Source organism: Solea senegalensis, linkage group LG9, assembly GCF_019176455.1.
Source record: "Solea senegalensis isolate Sse05_10M linkage group LG9, IFAPA_SoseM_1, whole genome shotgun sequence".
NCBI lineage: Eukaryota > Metazoa > Chordata > Actinopteri > Pleuronectiformes > Soleidae > Solea > Solea senegalensis.
In genome coordinates this window covers 1061157-1084272 of record NC_058029.1, presented here as the reverse complement: position 1 = coordinate 1084272, position 23116 = coordinate 1061157, and the positions used below count along the sequence as shown (strand labels likewise).

Genomic DNA, 23116 nt, shown 5'->3' with positions numbered 1-23116 from the left:
CAATCACTATGGGAGCTCTGGAGTAAGTTGAGCCATTTATGTACGAGTGAATCACTGAGTGAGTTTCATGTCTTATATATTTAACCATATATATATATATAATATTAAAGATTGTGCATTTTTATGTTTTTATGCAAACCCTTTACATATAGTGTTAATACAGGCAACGCAGACCGACTCTTGGTGACAATATTTGAAGGTTGAAATCATCCGGCTTGTATTTGAGCAGAAGTTGTAAGTGACGTTCTGATCCTGTGGCCCATTACACGTATGCATGTCCATATAAATGCAGCAGTACACTGTAGTGTTGGACATGTAAAGCACAGCAGAACAACTCACTGTGAACAACATCATTTTATTTCAGTTAATGGAAACTCCATATTTTCAAACAAAAGTTGAGGGGATAAGAAGAAACTCCTGGAAACGTTTTTGTGAATTCACTCATCAACAGTTTGACAACACAGTGCCGTGTTGGAAATGTGATACAGGTTGTCAAAACAATTCTTTTATTCAACGGGAATAAAAATCAAATCAAATAAAAACGACTTCAACAAGTCCTACGCTAGGTCACAGTCATTAGTCCAACTGGGGTTATATTGTAACATAGACTGAGGTTTTCAGAGGTTAGTGGTACATTTGTCTACAGTATCGGTACAATGAATTCAAATGACATGAGTCGAAGATGAAAATATCATCAGGACGTGGAAAAGAACTTACATGAAGTCTAAAAAAAATGAAAGTGCTGATGATATTATTCTCACAGGGTTTTCTTTCTATTTGAAGTTGACGTCTGCGATGACATTGTGCGCACGTGATCAATTTTCTTTACGTCATATGAGTTCATTTCCTCTGCTGACAGGACATAATACCTGTTATAACAGGTAACGAGCGATTATGGCACAGTCATAAGATACAGTAAATGCTCAGTGACAAAATGTTTGTTCTAAGGCAAGTACACCTACTTTTGTAAAAAAACACCCCCTCCCGATACTAACAATCATGACAAAAAGAGTTGTGTCCCTCCTGTGAGAACGTCACGGAGGAGAATTAACATGGGCTTTTTGAACAAATGACACCAGGGTAATAGGAATCTACCAGTGCTGTGATTTTACAGGAGATAATAAGTGTGGGTTCAGATTACAATGCAAGTGCCTCTGCTTTTATTTTTGTATTTATGTTTTACAAACTCCTCTCCCCCCCGAAACAAGTATACAATCAAATTATAAACAAACCAAACATTACTTTTCATCACCAACTCTACTGCAAAAAAATACAAATAAATCCAAACAATATGCATTTTCAGCTTTGGCACAGGCTGCTGTTCAATGTGAATTTTGCTGGGTTTCTTGTATTTTTTTTTTCTACTTGTACTGATATTGGCATGTGTGTGTGTGTATGTGTGCGTGTGTGTGTGCGCGCGCCCCCACCCTTTGAACCTGAGCTTTTCCCATAGAAGCCTAATATGCTGTGGATGTCTATGAATCAATGGTATGCTGTACGTACGTATGGACACAGTCATAAGTATTCTTCTCTCCATATAAACAGTGCTAATACAAACACACAATAAAACACGTCCTCTGCAAAAGTCCAAGACATTTTGGCATTTGTCTTTTTTAATGGCTTCAGGGTTTTTTGTTTTGTCAAAAACGAGTCAGTTCACCGCGGGCCTCGTGCTCTTGCTTGTAGAGTCTGGTGAGCCCTTGCTTGGTGTTGACCGCACTGCGACGCTTGTACGCGGCCCGTGTGAACGTCGGCAGAGCAAACGTCTTTTTAGTTTTCTGGTTTTCTTCAGTCTCTGTTTGTGTGTGTGTGTGTGTGTGTGTGTGAGTCCAACAGACCTGCTGGTGCAGTGTGCAAAAACCTCTTCTACCAACCGCTCCGTCTCACGCTCCATCTCACGCTCCATCTCAAACATGGACGTCGTGGTGGCGGTCTGCAGTGGACCGCCATGCTTCTGCAGCGGTGGTCTATGGGTAAAATGACTGGCTGGTTTATGGACGCGGGACAGTAACGGGCTGTACCGTCAGTGTGGTTTTCTTGAGTGGAATGGTGAGGACGACGAGGAGAAAAGCGCGGATACAAGTATCAGATGGAAGCTCGGTGTGACTTTCTCCTGCGGCTTCTTCTCCACCTGGTTCACGGCCCGTTCTCGTTATAGTGGAGGGAGAGCGGTCGCTCGCGCTGCACGGCGGGCATGTAGGGCCAGTTGTAGCTGGAGCCCGACAGCAGCATGTCACGCAACAGTGTCTCGATGGGTGTCTTGCCAACCAGGCGCACAAAAAACAGCTGCTCGATGACCGGAGACGAGACGATTCGCAGGGAGGGCAGGCGGAGCAGGAGGCGCCCGAAGCGGTTTGGCTGGCTGGGATACTGGTTTCTTACGTACTCCTCCAGGGCACACTGAGATTTCTCCTGAATGCTCTCCACGTGGGCAACATCGGAGAGCCCCATAGCATCTGGAGGTAAAGAAGAGAGATAAAGATTGAGACTTTAGCATGTTGGACACTTTACCTCATGCAGGCCTGGAAATAAGTAATGTGATTACATCCAGTGAATACATCCAAATGAATATTGACGACCACTCTGAGCTGCTTTACGCCACAGCTTTTGCCATTCACTCACACAGCGGCACATTGTGTGTGTGCAGCATTCACACATCGTATTATTTTAAACCTGATTAAATGTAGTCAAGACTCCCTGGCGTCCGCCATGTTTTTTTACATCCTCTCCCAGGTCAGAGAGATGTCATCGATTCAGAGGTTGTCACTACAGAGATATGCTGTAGATCTACTACACCTCTGTGTCAACCTTTCCCCTCAACTGGAGGTCACGTTCTAACCACCCCCTCCTCACACATGCCCCTCCCACCAAACCCTCGACATGGCAGGGTAAAATAAATCGAGCTACTTTTCCGAGGGATTTAACAAACGCAGGCGAGCGACGCGTGAACTCACATTCGACTGCACGTTGACTGCGGCCTGTCTCTGCCCCCTGACTGAACCCACGTTTTGAAAGGGCAGCTTTTTCGACGAGGGCAATCCCTCTCTCAAGTTAATTCTTTTAGTCTGCAAGCTTGGGGCCGCAGGTCTCAGCCTGTCACCCTGCCTTTTTTCACCTCACACTTTGACGTGTTCCCTGTGTAAATCCTTCCCTGCTGGGTTTGTAACAAAAACAAGAAGTCATTCACCTTATGTTTTAATCTAACGTGTCAAGCCCTCACCACCCCAGCAGTGACTGTTCTCATCATTCTGGGGGAATGATGCTGTATTTCCCTTCACTGGACAGCTGGACCCTTTTTTAATGATGTTTGTGTCAAGCCACCATTTTGGGTTCTGCGTGACGAGGTGGTCATCATCTCAATGGGATTAGCAAATCTGCCTGTGTGGCTAAAACCACTCCGCGTGCCAAGACGGCTGCTTGGGAAAACGCTTTTCCACGCCAAGCTATGCTGTGTTCTTTTGTCTTGGGCGCACGCACACACACACACACACACACACACAGCAGGTCAGTGGGTGTAAGGGATCACGGTGGCAGGGTGGACCGAGATGCCCAGTCTCTGATGTGGTTTGATGGGCCTGGGCTCCAGGGGGGTGGACTCAGAGGGAGGTGAGAGACAATTGTTGTCTTTAGTTGTCAGGGTTGTTTCTAGTGGGTCTCTCCTGCTGTGTGTGTGTGTGTGTGTGTGCGTGTTGACATTCAAACTCCTGTTAATATTTGCTGCATTTTCCCCCCGGAGACTCTTGGCAAGATGTGCAACTTTTTCTTGTGATGAGCGCACACGTGGGTGCATCTGTTCAAATACAGTGCGGTCACATGGGGTGCTCAGGGCTACTGGGGTTATGTAGGTCAGAGGGCGGGGGGTCCTGGGCTTGGGCTGGTGTTAGGCTCAGAGAGGAGGGGCGGTTTACTGGTTTTAATAATAGATGGGATCATGAATCACGATGGCTGATGAAGGCACGGAGAAGTGAGCGGTGGATCAGCCACATTTATGGAGGTGAATCAGCAAAGCCACGCGAGGGAGGCGAGGAGGAAACGTGCGACCAAGAGCGCAGACAACACACGCGTTCCCTCCACGGGTCACAAAGCATGAACTCTCAGTGAAGAGTCTCCCACATGTGACACTATTGTGGCTCAACGGTCGGCACTGGAGCCGCAGTGACCACTGGGATTAACCTCAGCAGCGATTCAATCCTCACACACAGTCAGTATGTTTGTGAAATAAACAATATTTTATTGCTTTTGAGACACAAAACATAGATTTTTTTTAGCCTATCATTTTTTACTGATGCTACAAATAAACAACAAACTTTTTGTGTATTAGCATTAAAACTCTACTGATGTTTCAGTCCACTAGATGGAGCCAAGTTCTAGAGCTGTTGTGGGACTTAAATGTCGTGAAAATATCGTGTAACTAGGTTTTTTATGGAGAAATTTAAATTAATTTTCGACTGACTGAAATTGTATTGAATTGAAATTCTCAAAGTCGTAGTAAAAGTCCCAGATAAGAAACAACTACATGTGTACCTTCAGTCGGACCAGAGCCACACATTAGAAACATAAAAACAGCAACAAAAACACTTGGAACGGTGCTTGCTAACAAATAGCCACATGCTAAACCAAAAAAAACCCTTATGCTAATAGGTCAAAAGGGGGCATATTAGCCCCAAGCAAAGCAGAGGCAGACACACTTCAGTCAATAAATTAATTCCCCACTAGTGCTCATCATTTGGAACTCGAGTGAACTCTTTGTACTTTGGGCTATTACAAAGGTATTTGACCTATATCCATCTTATTTTTTATGAATGTATCTGTTGTGATAATTGATAATTGATAATAATGGGATTGTCAAACGTTGTGTACTTTTTAACTGATCTACATAGTCTGCTTTGTTCGGTTTGATTTGATGTGTTGGACCACGCGCTCGTGACTCTTCCACCAATCAGTGGCCGGCAGTCTGGTGACGTCACGTTTTAGTACAGACTCAGCTCGTTTGGAATCTCACCGGAGCAGGTACTTGAAAAAGTACCAGGTGCTATCGCTAATGGAAAAGCAACAAAAAACCATTCAACCTGGCTCTGTCCCTTGAACACAGTCAGACATCATAGCTGGCCATAAAACCCTAGTATTTAATAATATATGAAGTCAAATAGGTACATTGTGGGCATTAGTGGTGCTGGGATCAGCTTGAGCATTTGGAGGGCCAACCCCCGACCCAATACAAAATCAACATTTGATCCTCATGTGGAGGATGAAGTGGTAGAAGACGAGTACGTCCCTCCGGACCAATCCACCTCCGTGTATATCCTGGTCTCAACATTCTGTTTGTGTTTCTGTACATGACAGTGTTTAATGATTGTGCCTCATTCACACTCACCGGACGTGAAGAGCACAATGGACTTGAGGCAAGAATATTCCGCCGTGTCCACCTGGAGGGCCTTCAGCTTCTCCACCTGCTCCTGGAAGACGCGGATGTGGTCCATGAAAGCCACCACGCGCTCTGCTGACATGGGCGAGGCATGCAGGCCGGCTGCTGCCAGCAGGGGCGCCACATGCAGCGGCATCGAGCACTGCGCTGCATTCAGGACAAACAGCTCGCTCCATGACATGCGCAGCAGTGCCACCTAGACGAGAGGTGATACGGCGTTAGTACGTGAGCACGCTATCTCCAAACATCTCCACACAGTGGATTCACGACTGGTTTTAGTGACAGACGATGACGTCAGGTGTAGAGCTGGGGAAAATCCTACCACAATATACTTTTTAGTGTCATATAATATTGATATATATATATAATAATGTCATATTATTGTGTGAACGTGTGGTAAACTAAACTATCAGTTAATGATGACAAACAACAGTGACGTGTGTTTATGATGTTTAAGAGAGAGCTTTTTAATATAAGCAGAGGTTTCTCTCTGTTACAGATCACAGTCACACTTGGCATGAACATGAGCCAGAGTGTAATTAGATTATTCTAGATGTGCACTGAACACCCAGTTCTAAAACAGGTGATGTTATTTAAAATGATATTTACTACAGAAACCTATTTAACTGTGTATTTATTCACCAAGTGAAGAAGGAAGCATGAGTAAAGTAGTGAAAGCATCAATTCTGAACACAATCCAACATCATCTGTCAGTGTCAAAGGTCGTAAACATTAGAAAATAAGTTGAGTTGATTTAGTGAGTCATAAAACTCCTCATGACAGAAACAGAAATAAATAACTTTGTTTTTTTACAAGTGTGCAGGGCAATGATGACATCAGCACTTTTAAGTGAACAGTCAGGACTTTGGTCATGACTTTTAAAGTCAGAGGTTTCAAAAATGACAGATCACAGGCTGGGAAATAAAAACTGAAATATTGAATTGTAATGTCGGCGACCTAACATGACCCTCCGTCATACAGTATGTAACTCTGCTAATAACCATTCATTACCACAACCTTAATGCATTTGCATTGTTTTGTCTACACTGTATATATATATATATATATATGTACGTATATATATATATATATATATATATATATATATATATATATATATATATATATATATATATATATATGATACATGTCACAAAAGGTTGTTTCATCTTTTATTGAATAATAAGTGAATTAATTTTGGACAAAAGCGTTAACACAACACTGGCAACATAGAAATGCACAAAAAAGAGCTGAGGAAATGTTGTCTAACCTGTTTGTAAATGAGGGAAATGACTTATTTGCAATCTTGCTCCTGAGTGAAATGAGATGGCATCTCTATATGGAAACTCTAAACCAACAGCCAGCAACTGTTTACATTAACTTAGCATTAAAAACTGGAAATAATGGGGAAACTGCTAGTCAGACTGGAAGCAGTATCATGTTGTTGAGTCAGTAGAGTCTCTGACACAAGAGCGTCTGTATCTTACACCGTGTTTGTTGTAGCTATAGAGCTTTAGATTACATGGACTGGATCAGCCAGTCCATGTAATCAGGCTGTTCTTTCCAGCATCAGCATGTTATTATTTACTTATTTAGAGGAAATAAAATGTAATTATTACTTATAATAATTACATTTTTAGATTTTACATGATTTTATTCCAAACGTGTCCATGCACTGCAGTGCAGACACAAACACAAACACAGCAGACAATTTTGTGTGGTCATTTATTATTGTTCTTTTTTTATTTATGGAGAAAAACATGAAAGAAGCCATATTTGTCAACACCCGCTGAACTGTATCTATTAAAAGATTGACCAGGAAAAGTTTTTGACTCACCTGATCCATGAGCTGCAGATCAGGAAAGAAGGGGATGTTCTTTGCCCACTCCACAGCACTGAACAGCAACCTGGCTGCCAGTTCACAGATGTTCTCAATGCCCATGAGGTTGTTTCCCTGCATGCACTGGGCCCCGTAGCGAGATGTGGGATAGGGCTCAGCGCGCAGCAGCAGAGAGATGAAGCCGGACAGGTAGGGTTGGCTGTTGTATGGGTCAGTGCCGTTGGTCAGATACTGTCCCGGGCTGGTCTGAGAGTTGGATGTGCGTCCTCGTTGTACAGCTGAAAAACACAAGAGGAACAAAGATGAGAATTCACTCGTGTGAACATGTCTTTTGTACGTGTATGACCTGAAAATTACAGACAGGCAGACAGACAGACAGACAGACAGACAATTAGATAAACCTGACTATGACATGAGTAGTTTTTTGCCATACATTATTATTCTTTTTATTTTGGCCTCAGCATGCACAGAGACAAACCTAAAAGCCTGCAGTAGAAACATCAAGAAGAAGACGGAGGGTGACAGATAAGGGGGCAGGATGAGGGCGTAAGGGGGCAAAAGAGTGTACAAACGGCAACATCCCTCTGCCTCTTAAATATGTCAGCACTCTTCTTGTTTTAGTGGCGGGAAGGCGCTGGAAAGCGTCCAGGCCAAGGACGCTTCTCTTCCACTGCTGTTGTGCATCAATGAGTAATGACGAGCAGCAGCTGGTAAAGACAGAACGCCTCTTCACACCTTTGCGTATGCATGTTATGCACCCGCACACACTTAAATACATACTGTACGCTTACGTCTCACTCCCTACCACTCCACCCCCAACCCAACCCAGCCCCTCCTCCCCAACAGCAAATGGCTCGGCCCGAGGCAGAAAAAAGAGAGAGCACGCAGAGGTCAAGCACTTACACACTCACACACACATTTGCAAGCGTGTGTGGAGTGATGATGATGCTCAGAGGCCCATTTGGAAAACACCTGTTCAGTCATCCCCACTGTCTGACTAATAACTTCATCTACTGTTACAGAGAGAGAGGAGGGAGGGAGGGAGGGAGGGAGGGAGAGAGAGAGAGGGAGGGAGGGAGGGAGGCAGGGTGGTGTCACACCCTGCAAAAAAAAACTTGTGTTGCTGTGGATGACTTTGTTGGAAAGTGAAAAAAACTGAAACTGTGATGATAAAAGGTGAAACGGCATGGAATGAGAGAGCAAGAGGGGGTAACTGAGAGCAGAGAGGGGGTAACTGAGAGCAGAGAGGGCAAAGAGGAAGGAGTGAGTTCAGTGTCCACTGACGTTAGCAGGTATATGTGGGATTTTGTGTCAGTGTCACTGTGACGCCACACATGTTTGCATTCTTTGTTTTTGGCGGCGTGAAAACTGCCCAGTCTGAATATTAGCATGTTCAGCCAAGTCTTGCATTCTCACGAAGGCTAATCGATGCTAATAAAAACCTGCACCTGCAGAACAGAGAGATGTGACCCCGGAGTGATTATTATTTTATTTATCTCTGAATGTAGCGTGAGATGAGGCTCCAGACAGCCAGCACTGGTTTACAAGAAGAGACAGGTGGAGGCAGGAGGTGGAGAGAGGGGTGAAAGAAAGGGGGAGAAGAGGTGGGTGGGTTAGGCGTTTGGAAAATGCTTTTAACTCTGCATCACCTGTCACCTCACCGCAGCAGCTGTGTCAATTGAACGCACCGTGGCACGTCTGAAGAACGAGAGGTCAAATCACTCGGGAGCATTATAAAAATACCTTTAATTTTAGCCTGCAGAAGAAGAAGAAGAAAAAATACTTCTGCACAAAAGGTGTTGACCTCAGACTGTTGGTTTTCTTTGTGAACTTGTGTAAACACGTGTTCCCGGAAAAGAATGTGGTCTCCTTAGGCAAACAGTGCCGTCTCACATGGGGCTGAGGTATGAAGAGGTGTTGCCTGTCACAAAGACAACGTTACACAACGTCACTCGCACTCCGGGAGCGCTCGTCTGTTGTCACGTTAGCCACACGTGTCTGTCTTTGCCGGATTTAACTGACAAAAGGGGAAAATAAAATAATCGTTTCTGAGCAGCAGTTTGTGCAAAGATCACCGTTTACTTCAGGTGCTCTGATGATTGGGCGGCGTGCCGTCACTGTCACTCACAGGAAGTTATTTTAATGCGGATTTGTTCAACATGTTCTACATATCAAATTGTCATCTGATGTCAGCCTTCCAAAACTATCACAAATCACTGTTGTGACAACATGGTTGTTAAAGGGATAAGTCGGGTTTACTGAAGCGGTGACAAGAAATCTTACCTCTGAAAACATGACATCAGACTTCAGACTAAAAGTTAGAATGAGTTATTTTTGCACACATAGCACCATAGACCCATCAGAGGATTTCAACCAGCAACTCTCTGGTTACAAGTCCTTTACTATCTGAAGCTTCTGGAACTCCTCATTCTTCTGCACCAAAGTCCAAATTAAATATAGACTATTTACCATGTAAAGAAAAAGCAATGTTAATAATCTTATAATAGTTTATAATCTTTAATGAAATAATATTACATTACTATAACTAATAGATTATGATCGGAGCATCTTTACCAAGAGCAGCTGGGATTGGCTCCAGCAGCCGTGTGAATGAATGAATGAATGAATGAATGAATGAATGAATGAATGAAGACCTCCTCCTGAAACAGTGTCTCCCGACATCGTCCTTTGTCTCAATTTGTCCGGCCACAGTTGCTGTCATGTCAACATATGCTGCTTTAGGGACACTTGAAATGTGTCAGAGTGACAAATTCTTTGTCTCAAAGATTCGTCCCCGACTGTCTGAGGACTTCTGCGACCCAGAACTGTCACCCTGTCCTGGCGTGTTACACATCCTCTCCGGGGGAACCCAGTGTCCTCGACCTCCATGGGGATTTGTCCACATTTGTCCACATTTTTTTTTATTTGTTCCATAAATTCCACCATGGGAACCTGCTGCGTCTCATGCTGCTGATTTGAGAATTCACAGCTATTAATCTGCTCTTATATTGATTAATGGATAATCCTGCAGATGGTGGCAAATCTACTTGATCCTCTTGACTTTTCAAAAGCCTCACTGTGGGGGTCACTCGTGGCTGAGAGGCAGAGCACTTGAGTGCGTCTGAATGAGACACACTGCTCTCGGTTGTTTCTCTCCTCGCCTACAGCTGACCAGAGCGAAGAAGAGAGAGAGAGACAGCGAGACAGAGAGAGAGAGACAGACCAAGAGAGAGAGAGAGAGAGAGAGACCAAAGCAACAGCGAGAATAGACAGAGCTGTATGTAGCATGACAGACGCGGGGACAAGGGAAAGATAAAGCAAAAGAGACAGAGATGATAGCAGAGAGAAACAGATGCCGGAGGATAAAGACAAAAAGGAAACCAAGGTCAGAGACGGAGAAAGAGAGAATGGAAGGGGGGGGATGGGAGAATAAAGTCTGATCTGGGTGTCTGCCATAATCTGTTTCAAGCTTCTTCATTTGTCCACTGTAGTTTACAGCTTCATGTAATTGACTGATCTTATCATTAGATATTGAGATGTGAGGTCGTCAAACAGCATTTGTATTATTCGGATTCCAAACCAAAGGTATTTTTAAAACAGTGGAACCATCCCAACTTATGGAATGGTTTGCCACTTCCCATTAGGCGAGCTTCACTTCCTGTTCTTTAAGTCTTTGCTCTTTAAATCTTAAAAACTCATCTTATCTATATCTATATGTACATATAGATATAGATAATCCCTGTCTCGGGCTCGCTCTGCAGGTACTTGTGACTCCTGGGCTGCAGGATCCAGCTCCATCTGCAAGGTTGTTATTATAATTATTAGTATTCTATATATATATATAATTATTATATAATAATAATAATTGTATTATTTATTGGTAATTGTTTTTTCTCGCCACTGTTGCCAAGTGCTTGTCGTTGGGTTTCTCTGTAATAAAAGTAGAGTCTTGACCTTAAGTACCTTGAGATCATGTACGGTATTTTATGGATAGACTCTATACAAATAAAACGTAATTTAATAAATGACATTATCATACTATCATAGTCACGATCGATTTAGAACTCTCCTGACTGACCTCAATACAAATGTTATACATCTGCTCCTCGTCTAGCCCTCTCCCTCTCCCCCTTTTGTCCTGTAATTTAAATTAAAATGATTTCCAATAACAACGTTTCACTGGAGCACAGTTTCCCAAACCTCTTTCCGCCCCCTGGTGTGAAGGTAGGACACGAGATGAGGACACGAGATGAGGGGAGAGCAGGAACATGCATGCAGACAAAGGTACCGAGGGACATTTCAGCTGTGACTTTCAAAATGCCACTTCAGCAAATGGCAGCTGGCAAAGAGCACGGTTCGCTGCCTGCCTGCCCTGGATTAGCCTCTGGGTCAGACTGTTAGTGGAATTACAGCAGCTAAATACAATTAAGGCCTATCAACATTTGGACTGAAAGGTCACTCTGCCGGGACAACACACACACATTATACGTTTGGATCAGTCTGAGAGTCGTGTTTAATACGGAGATTTTCCATTTCTAAAGCTTCTGTCACACACACACACACACACACACACACACAGAGAGAGACAAATCATAACATCACCCCGAGTGAACCTATGTCTCCATGACATGCACTGTTACAGCTCAGTGTGTGTGTGTGTGTGTTTCTCTCTGTTGCAATCAACAATATGTCGCTGTAAGTTAAAAACAGACTGACATATACATGGTATATACATGGTATATACCATGTATATACCATGTATATATATATAAATATATATAGTATATAGTATATAGTATATATAGTATATATATATATACTATATATATACTATATATACTATATACTATATATATTTATATATATATATACTGTATATACATGGTGTATATACCATGTATATACAGTATTATACCTGCAAGGTTTTCAGTGAATATTGTGCTGCTGCACTCGTGGCTGTGCTCCAGTTCAGGAGCAGCCGCCGTGTGCGATGTGACACCGTGCTCGGAGTTTTATTTTGGCCCTGAACTTTGACCTGCAGGTCACTGCTCTGCAGCAGATAGGAGCAGAGATCAGCTAATATGTAAACCAGGAGAGAGTCAGAGATAAAGATAAAGAGAGAGAGAGACAAACACAGATATGCTGCTAAGAAAAAGAAGTTAAGAAGAATAGTTAGATAAAGACTGTTCAGGAATTACCTTGAACGTTACTTAGCTCCTTGTTTTGTATCACGACTGAGTATCATGAGCTGTATAAAAACTGTGGTAACACTGATTGACTAGAGCCATGCTTCTCAAACTGTGGTGCGTGTACCACCAGTGGTACGTGAGTTTCCTCTGGTGGTAAAATCAGAAATTATCCTTTTAATAATAATAATAATAATAATAATAATAATTAAATAATAACATTTACACTCACCTTAACTCTCCCATCTTAATCTAATTTCTCTGTACCAGTGTGTGAAGTATATGTGAGGAGGAGGAGGAGGAGGATGATGATGTTATTGGGAATTAATCTGAAAAAACCACTCGACTATGTACGCTATAGTTGTCCTTCTGTGAGCTGAGTTAGTTTAACTCCACATGACGACAACATGGATGCAAAACTATTATGTAGTAGGACTCGTCCTCAGACATGAGAGCGTGGAGGTATGTGGTCAACGTGAGACACAGAGACAGAACAAGCAGAGGTAGAGCAGAGAGACAGGGAGGGAGACAGTGACAGAGAGACAAGGAGACAGACACATGGAGCTTTGCGTGAGGAGGTTTGGTAGATTTTGCGATGTGGTTGTTGCTGCCTCACTCTCTCATATATATATATATATATATATATATACTCTGTATACTCGTGCTGTCCTTATTTACATTTCCACTATTTATTTACCACACAAAGGCCACGACAGGAAGAGGTTTTCTGAGATTGTTGGTGTTAAAGGTGATATTTTATACAGTTTTCTGTGATGTGGTAAATGATCTGTATTTATACAACACTTTTCTAGTCTGATCACTCAAAGCTGCTTTACACCACAGTTTTTCAGCCGTTCACACACATTCACACACATTCACACACACACACACACACACACACAGAGTGCATCTATGGGAAGCACATATTTTTCAGACCCATTCAGGAGCAACGTGGAGTTCACTGTTTTGCCCAAGGACACATCAGCATGTAGACTAGTGGAGCCGGGAATTTAACCCATGACCTTCCAGTTGAAAGACGACTCGCTCCATACTGTCATCATGTTTTTACTATGCGCTCATTCACTCACTCACCTACCAGGGACATTTGGGGTTAACATGGGTCTTGCCAATGGACACAATGGCAGATACAAGAGGATCAAACTCCCAACCTTCTTGTTAGAAGACGATCCACTCGACCAACTGTAAACTGTTGCTTCCCGGACTCAGTTTTGACGTAGTGTAAATTTAAAACCGGGGGATTAGTGTAGCACATGTTTGGACGGGAGGGGGAGGGAGGGTGTAATTGTTGAATTATATAATCATATATCTAATATCTAATCTAATAATGTATGGAAATGATCATCCAGGCATGGGTTTGGTGTACTCTGTATGTACACGGAATACTCGATAATATTCTGGGGGAAAAACCCCAGATGTGCTGCGTGTGCAGATGTTTGGGTTAAAAACAAATCTCCTCTGCCGTGAGTGTGTGTGTGTGTGTGTGTCATTACAAGTGACCCAAGAGAAAGACAAAAACAGGCCGAGCCGCTTATGTGACGCACACAACGGTCCAGTCAGTCAGTGAGAACGACTGAATGCACAAAAGAAGGTCACATCGTGTTGACTGAAGTGAGGAGAAACATGCCATGTGTTCAGAACCATTCAACAGAGCACACTGCATCCACCTGCATGTGTGACTTACTGAACGATATCAGTGTGACCGTGTGATCAGTGATGACGTCTTCACTGCAGCCTGTGATCGTGGAGACTCTTCATGGGTTTGATTTGTCGGAAGCTAAACGACAGCAATGAGTAAAGGTTTTTAGAGACAAGGGTCTGTAGTGTTTGACTGTTAAATAAGAAGAGGATTAAACACAAAAACTCATCGTTGTGATCTTAAACTCAGTGGTTAGAATTCAAAGAAAAGTGATCATTCTGAGATTGAAGTCAGAATGATGTCTTTAAAGTCCAAATTCAGAGAGGAAAAATCGGAATTACTGGATTAAAGTTAGAATTCTGAGGGGGGAAAAAACAGCGGAATTCTGACTTTCTGCTTTAATCACAGAATTAAGACTAAACTCAGACTTATATTAATTTAAATATCAACATGGGGTCCTAACCCTCTTCCATAGTCACAAGAACAGTGTAGAGTATGTATGGATTAGTCATTACACATGACTGTCCGAGTATTTGCTCACTGGATGGTTTACACATTTGGACTTTGACTTGAGCCTGTGTGTTATTAATGTTTTAGTTTTGGTTGACCGATATTTGCCTGTGCTGTGGGTGTTATGTTAGAGTGTAATATGGGTCAAAGGAGGCAGCGGCACAGCTGAACACAGCAACACCACTGATCCCTGTGCTTTAAATGACTCTTCACTGTCACATGTGTCACAGAAAAGCTAAGATCCTCCATGTGTGTTATACGTGTATTAAAAGGATAGTTGTGATTTATCTTTGCCAGCAGAGACACAAGAAGAAAAACAACACATTCACAAATGAACGACGTAAACACCTGTTTACGTCGCTGCCACGTTATCTCACTATTACGCAGCCAATAGAGAAGAATCCGCACTTTTCTAGTCATTTGTTCGGTCTTACCTCAGTGACACACTTCTCAAATAAGCAGCAGTAGACCAGCAGCTCCTGCGTCCCTGCAAGCTAAAAATGATGCTTTTCTCTTTGGGCTTTGGTGTGGGAGAGTGAGCAGTTTACAAACTGGAGCAAGGCTGTCTTAACATGAACTGAAGCAATGAAAATAGGTGAAGCTATTGTAGACATAAGCAGACATATTTTATCAGGAGAGTCTTCTCTTAAATGATGTCATGTCATCATCGTTTTTCAGCCATGTTTTCACAGACAGCAAGTATATGTGTGTGTGTGTGTGTGTGTGTGTGTGTGTGTGTGTGTGTGTGTGTGTGTGTGTGTGTGTGTGTGTACCTCACACCACCACACAGGTTTCAAAATGAAAACATCTACTCTCGCAGCTCAAAGGAAGTGACAGGCTGATTTTCTTTGCCTTTCTGCTCCCCATTCAGCCGACAACAGTGGCATCAAGCAGAGCTTGTGTGCAGCTGCCTGCTGAGACAATGACACTGGGTTTTTAGCGGGTTTGATTCCCACTGAGGCCAGCACAGAAATAAGAGTCTCCAACAAAAATGATATGATGTTTCTACAGAACGAGGGTCAAACATCCCATCAGGGGGCAGAGGAAGAAAGAGAAAACAAAACACTCCAACACCTGATGTAGCCCGGTCATGAAACCTTTAGCAGCTAAATATTAATGCATCAGTGATATTAAACTCCACTTAAAGCTCTAACGTCCATAAGCTCAGTCTCGATGTTTGCAATCACGACATTAATGCGGTTGCGTCCATTAAAACAGCACTTTAGTGGAGACGTGAAGTAAATAGTGACCTCTAACACGGTTTATTTTATTTCAATAAGTAAAATGTCTCGTCAGCTCAGCAAACTCACACATGATTCAACTGGACAATATATTGTTTCAGTAACTTTATATCATTGTTGTGAAAAATGGAAATAAAAAGAACTCATAAATGCAAATTTTTTTCATTTGGATCATAACTGAGAACTAACATTAATGGCCTCATGTGAACCTGTTGAATAATAAAATGGAAAAATGACTTATGTATGACCTGTGGGGGAGAAATGATCGAGGCTGTTTGCTTTGTACAAGGATACAGCTGAGGATAAATGTTAGGATATTATATCATCGTCATGACACAATCCAATCCAAGTTTTTAATCCATCAAATACATTTAAATGCAAATGCATTTTATTTTTGACTTTGTCCTCCATTCTATAACAAAAGACATTTTTTAATTTTTTTATCATCTTGAAATTTGCTGTGAAAGTTAATGGACAGTGTCCTAAATGATTGCTGATGAATAGAAGAGGATTTAAGGACACTGTTTAATCCCACTGACCTCAAATGCACCACTGAGATGAGTTAGGCCAATTTAAATGAACCTGCATCACAATGAAGGAGAAATCAGATCAAATATACATGTAAAATATTAACACTGAAACAATAGTTTGATCTTGATTTATGTGAAAATGTTTTATAGTAATAATTATTAATAAAGTGTCTAAACTATCTAAACATTGAGGCTATGAGCTCATATGCAAATGATAAAATAAAACGGATTCAACACTGAAAATAATTTAATATATAAATATAAAAATGTTTTAAACTCTAAATTATTATCATTATTATTATTATGATTTTTAACATTTCGTTTTATACTGTAAACACGCTGCTCGCGACATGAGGCGTTTTCGTCGGTTTCATCCAGGCGGAAAAAGAGCGTGACCGAGACACACGCACACGCGCGCGCGCGCGGTCAGAGCGGGAACCCTCCAAACCCTTAAGGGATCCAACCATCTCATAATAACCATCATCTCTGACTGCATTCACACACTGGCTCCGGCAACAATAACCACAACAGCACGGACTACTGGAGGAGGCATTTGTCCTTCAACAACCCACCGAAGTGTCCTTGAGCAAGGCAGCTCCTTGTGTCCTCTGAGAGGGAAACTATAAAACAGTATATTCATTACAAACTTTGACTTTTAAGAGTAACTTAAGGGCGAAATGTATCTTCTCACTCACACGACTATCAATCAGATGAGAGTGCGTTCTTGTATTTGTTCCCTCGTTAGGACCTTTTCAGGACCAGTAGTCCTCATGGAGACCAAAACCTGGTCCTAATGAGGCAGAATTTTTACTCATATACATATATGAATTGCGGTTAGGTTCATTTTAGGGTTACGTTATGGTTACGGCTGTCCGAATGAATGGAGGTCAATGCAATTGTGTGTGTGTGTGCGCGTGTGTGTGTGTGCGCGCGCTTGACTTTTCCCTGTCATTCCTTTAAGAGATTACGCAGAAAACAAATACTATGAACACACACACGCACACACGCACGCAAATAGCATGTTTATGTGCTGGTAATACGAGTTTAAAGAGTGTTTGGCTCAGTTTAATAAACATATTTAAACACTGCATCACTGAATTGAGTGTCTCTCGCTGTGGAGAGATAATTCATCAGGGGAGCTGCATGCTCTTGCTCATCAGCACGTTGGCCCTGCTCCTCTTTTGGCACTAAGTGACCCGTTGTTAATCCAACGCAGCACAACAAAATGTAGCGGCATCCTCTTGGAGCAGCTCCGGGTGTCGACGACGACAAACAGCGTAATTAAAGCCACGGGACAAAGGAGGGATTTCAACAATGTTTCAGACTCGGTTAAAAAGAAATAGTGTAAGATAAGCAGTGAGGGATCACAGGTGGCGGCACAGTGTTTCCCCATAACAACAGAAGCTGTGCTCAAACACACAGCAGGCAGCAGCGGACGCCATAATAACCTAACGTGGCGCGTAGTTTACGCACAAACTCTCTGGGGTGGACTCTTTAAATTGTACATTGAGACTGTAACAAACACGCGTTCAAATGCAAACATGCACAACACTTTCTTAACCAATTATGGGAATAATTTGCCTTATTTTTTAAGTGATTTGTTCAAGTAAAGCTGCAATGACAGTAGTTTGATGGAAAGCTTACTCGTGGACTGAAAGAAAGGTACGTTACGGTTAATTATCAACAACTTTACGCGCAGAGTGGGTTTGTAAACACGTGCCATAGACTAACACTGGCATGCATCAAGCATGCACACACACACACACACACACACACACACAGAGAGAGACATGACCGGCCTTACCTTCTCTCCTCATGCCCACTTTGAGGCACTTTTTCAGCCTGCAGTACTGACACTGGTTCCGGTGGTGCTGGTCGATGGGACAGTCTCGGTTCCCCCGGCAGGTGTAGGTCAAGTTCCGCCTCACCGACCGCTTAAAGAAGCTTTTGCATCCCTCGCAGGTGAACTGACCGTAGTGCTTCCCACTGGACTTGTCCCCGCACACCATGCAGTCCACGTTGGGGATCTTGTCCCCAGAAAGTGCGTCATTCCCCGGCGTGGAGCCGTTGGGTGTCCCCGGTGCCCCGCCGGGCTCCTGACCGCAAATCTGGAGCTGGGAGCCCGGATCTGCAGAAATGTTCTCTGGCCACTGGTTTACTACCATTGCCATGCTATCCCCAAACACTTTGGATCTTTGTTTAAATCACAGAAGGAGAGCTGAGTGAAAAGAGATCCGTCCTGACGTCTTTGGTTTGAAATAAAAAACAAGGAATGGAGAAAAAGGCGCTTCCCACTTCCTCCAGAGGTCAGTCTGAGTTTCTGTCTTTGAACCACTTGGTCTTTATTAGACTGGATTATTTTAGTTTACTATCAGAGAAGCATAAAGGTGTCACCATAATGTGCGTATAGCAGCTCCCGGTGCTCCTCATGCGTAAATCCATAAACACGTCGTTCTCCAGTGAGTCGAGTCTTGGTGGGAAATTCAGTCCAATGAGTGAGTGAGTGAGTGAGTGATAAACAACGAGCTGCAGACAACAATGTCTCAGTCCAGTCCAACACTGTTCCAGATTGTGCCAGCTCGCTTTAACACCGACCACCTTTCATGTTCCCTTTGGATCCCGGTGAAGGAAACGCAGTTGACTGAGGACGAGCCGCCGACTCGACAGTCCCGGGTCTTTCCTTGGTCTCGTGGCTGTTATTGTCAGTGTCAGTTCATCTGAACATCCTCACTGCTGCGCTCACTCTGGAGGATCTGACTCCGCTGTCCCGGTGTTTCAGTCTGTGAGGCAAAGCTGCGGTTTCGTGGGGGGAAAGTGTCACTAACAGGCTGATACCTCACACCGCTGCCCCCTCCTCTCCCCACCCCCGGCGGTGCTCCATATAAGGTCACAACTGCCAAATTAGGTCATGCCCCACACCCTCCCCTCCCCTCTGCGGGAGAGAAGAGGGATGAAGGACGGCTCCTGATTGGTCCTGGGAGTCTGGTTGATGACAATAATAATAATACAAAAAAGTGAAGAGCTTTCTGATTGGACAGCAGCGCGAGTAGAACGAGAATGACTGACAGGAGCGTTTGTTGTGACGCAAGTTAACTTAAGTGGCCAAAAAAATAAAATAAACTCTAACAGTAATACAACTCAACTCTATCTATCTGTCTGTCTGTACGTCTGCCTGTCTGTCTGTCTATCTATCTACCTATCTATCTATCTATCTATCTATCTATCTATCTATCTATCTATCTGTCAAGCTTACGCTTCTCTTTCATATTATCCATACAGTCCAGCCCAAACCATCTACCTCACTCATTTACTCCTGCACGTTCGTATATAACTCTTCTGTACAGTTGTTATGGATCCAATTATTTATTTATTCAGTTTTGTTTTGTTTTTTCTTTTCGCAGAGGTGATTTTCTGGTTTTGAGTCAATTGTGAATCTTTGTCATAAGAAGGGAATTAATTCCAAGTCTCCACTGTGAAATTTGCATATATATATATATGTATGTATATATGTATATATATATAGAGATAAAAACTACGGTGATACTGTAATTTAAAATAAAGTAATGCTATAAGATGAGACAACATATGTTCTGTTATTAAATCAAGCTGAGAGCAGTAAATAAGACATTTTTTAAGAAGAGAAACACGATGAAGGCAAATGTAACATGAATAATGTAATAATAATAATAATATAATAATATATATACAGTACTGTATAACGTTCACAGTAGTATCATTTATGATATATATGTCACATATAACATGTCTTATAAATCACGCGCATGACTCAACTGTTCCTTTTGTTCGTGGCTAACGGCTGATGTTTATTTCTTTTTTATTGTTTATTGTTTGTTCCACAATCTTATAAACGACTAAAGGTCACAGTTGACCAACCGTCTCAGATCAACTGTCCACATGGACACGTGTTTTCCTCCAAAAATGTAATTTCACAGCCGCTCTGTGGAAAGTGTTAAAACAAATATACAAGTCAGGAAAAAAAGGAGTTGTCAACAACATTAATAACAACAACAACAACAAACACAAAGGGTGACAAACTCCTCACCAAGTCATGTAAACACCCTCTAAATGGTTTGAGCAGCCGTGGAAGTGTTGCTTTTGTGGCTTTCTTGTGTTATACGAGACTCTGCTGCTCTGTGCACGCGCACTGTGACGGTGCAGAGTTTACGCACCGAGAACAGCGGGAAACTGATCATTTCACCAGTTATTGACTCTTCTTCATTTGTCACGTGGAGGTTATTAAAAAAAATAAAATAAAAAAAACAAATAAAGTGTGTGTCCTCGCGCGCTGTACGTGCGTTATAGACGGAAAATGTATATAATAGGGAGTGCGTGCACGAGAGAGCTCAGCTTTGTAATAAACTGGTGTTGACTGTTGTTTTACCTAATTTAATGTACACGTGAAATCTGAACTACTGCTGTATTTTTCAAATATAAATACAAGTTCTTCTAATAATAACAATACTAATAATAATAATGTCCATACACTAAAGCTATATTTTTATTTTTTACCAAATAGGTGGACAGATACATATATACAATAGTTAGGGAATATAAATAAAATACAATTTTCTTAATAAAGTGTGTGTGTAAGGACACGCGTTGCGAGCATGTCCAAAAACAAAAGCTCGGGAGCTTTCAGGCCATTTACATAATCCCATCTTCACTGTAGAGTCAAAAACTGGCAACTGTAAATTCCCAAACTCCCGCTTTTCCCTTAAAAGGAAAAGAAAGCGCTAAAAAAAAAGGACAAAGAGCTCACTAAGCACTAAGCTGAGTGCAGCGCCAGGGGCCACAACGTTGGCCCCGCGCTCTGCTTAATTGCTGTCACATGTAACCTTACCTGTCTCCCAATTAGCCCCGTGACTCGCTGTTAGGAGATTCCACGAGCTGTAAGGCCAAGTGACCAAGTGCACCTCAGGGTTTTGGAGGGTGTAGGGTGTGGGAGGGGGTAAATAATTATAGAGAGTAATTCTATACAGCCGCGCACAGAGGGTTTCATTAAATGAGGATCAACCTGAGGATTAGTCATGTAAGTGATGTCCACTCATCAGGCGACATCACTGCAATGTACTGTATGTATATTAATACTTCTTTACATCCATTAGAAGAATACACATTGTGTCACATATGTGAACTTGTTGAGGTTGAGTGATTTTTCTTGACTGCTCTGTATTTGTTAGCAGTGGTAGTATTTGTTAGTCCAGTCAACAGTATATATTATTTTAATGTGTGTGTTCACACAAATGACAGTCATGAACAACTGAGAGCCTTTTAAATCAACACATCTCTTATATTTGCCATGTTTGTACAATATTGAAAAAAACACATTTGAAGAAAAACGGGAAAAAACCTTCTTTTGCCCAGTATTTTTACTGAAATAAAATCAAATAAAATCAATCAATCTATTTATCTATATAGATTGATAATATGATATTTACACACAGTAAAGCAGTCTAACAGTGTTCATGTAAAACTAAAAGAGTCAGTTTAATATGGAACTTTTACTGTTCTGTTAAAATTAAATGAGATAAATTGTGATTATATTGTCCTAATCAGAATTTAAGTTACATTGACACTTAAGTGTGACTTTTACACTGTAAAATTTACTGTGTGCACAAACTGAACACAGATATTTCATATGTGAACAGAACATGAACATATAACATACAAAAAGCACACGTTCAGTTCATTTAAGTTCACAGCTGTATTGTCCCTCAAGGCAGAATTAAGTTTGTACTAAAACCATAAAAAAGTGACTAGAATAAACAAGAGCATATATGACACACACACACACACAGCACAAACACATGTGACACAAGAACTGTCAGTGAAGTGCAATAAAAACATGTAAACTGATAAATGGATGTTGACAGATTCTAGAACAAAGGAAAACATGTGTCTTTTAGTTTATGGTCACAACTAAACAGGATTTGCAATTTCAACTTCATACAGTATTTATCTATTTTCTCCTGGAATTGAGTGGGTTATATTTATCCTACTGCAGACTTTCATAAATACATATTTACAATCTTATCAATGAACATGCTGCATGCTTGTGACTATGAGACAAATTCAATAGTTGCTACTTAATCAGCAGTGAAATGCAGTGAAAGACACAAACGTTTGGAGTTAAGACGCTACAAGTTCCTCATATAAGCAGCGTTTAGTAGATTGTAGATGAACGTGTGCTTTTGTTGTTTAAAAGAAAGCGTGTTTCAGCTTCCACTTGTTCAAATGTAAGACCCTAACCTCAGCTGACTGAGGTCAAACAGCACTTGTGAGGCTTGTTTCATCTAACACTCAGGCGTACGTGGGTGTCGAAGGCCAAACGGCTCCATTAAAGGGTTCATAATGGTGGGAACCAAAATGGTGTGAATTGAACATCTCTTCTGTCATTGATTCTCCAACTGAACCAACCTGAATCCTCGCATCACGGTCGCGTATCAAACACAGACCAGTCTGCAGCTCAGTGATGGATGGATGGACCAGCTGGTGCCGGAGCCTCTGACACGAGAGCGTGTCAGTGTGGGGGGGCAAAGGGTGGTCAACATGACCACACCGGATGGCCTAGGAAATGCAGAGGCCACCGGATTACTTGTTAATTTATGGAGGGTCTGACAACAGAAGGGCCCACAATGCAACGCTCAGTTTCAGCCGCGGCTAAATATGATACCACTGCAGAAAGGAGCCGTCAAGTGAGCAGGTA

General features: G+C 42.1%; 1 protein-coding gene across 1 annotated transcript; it reads right to left on the bottom strand.

Annotated features, from left to right (window-relative positions):
* Positions 1 to 483: 483 nt before the first annotated feature.
* nr2f5 (nuclear receptor subfamily 2, group F, member 5) lies at positions 484 to 19197 on the bottom strand. The gene is made up of 4 exons (XM_044034458.1): positions 18194 to 19197; positions 7263 to 7543; positions 5375 to 5621; positions 484 to 2456 (listed from the first exon to the last, which is right to left on the bottom strand). The coding sequence occupies exons 1-4, from the start codon at positions 18558 to 18560 to the stop codon at positions 2137 to 2139; spliced, it is 1215 nt and encodes a 404-aa protein (XP_043890393.1). The 5' UTR covers positions 18561 to 19197; the 3' UTR covers positions 484 to 2136.
* Positions 19198 to 23116: the final 3919 nt, after the last annotated feature.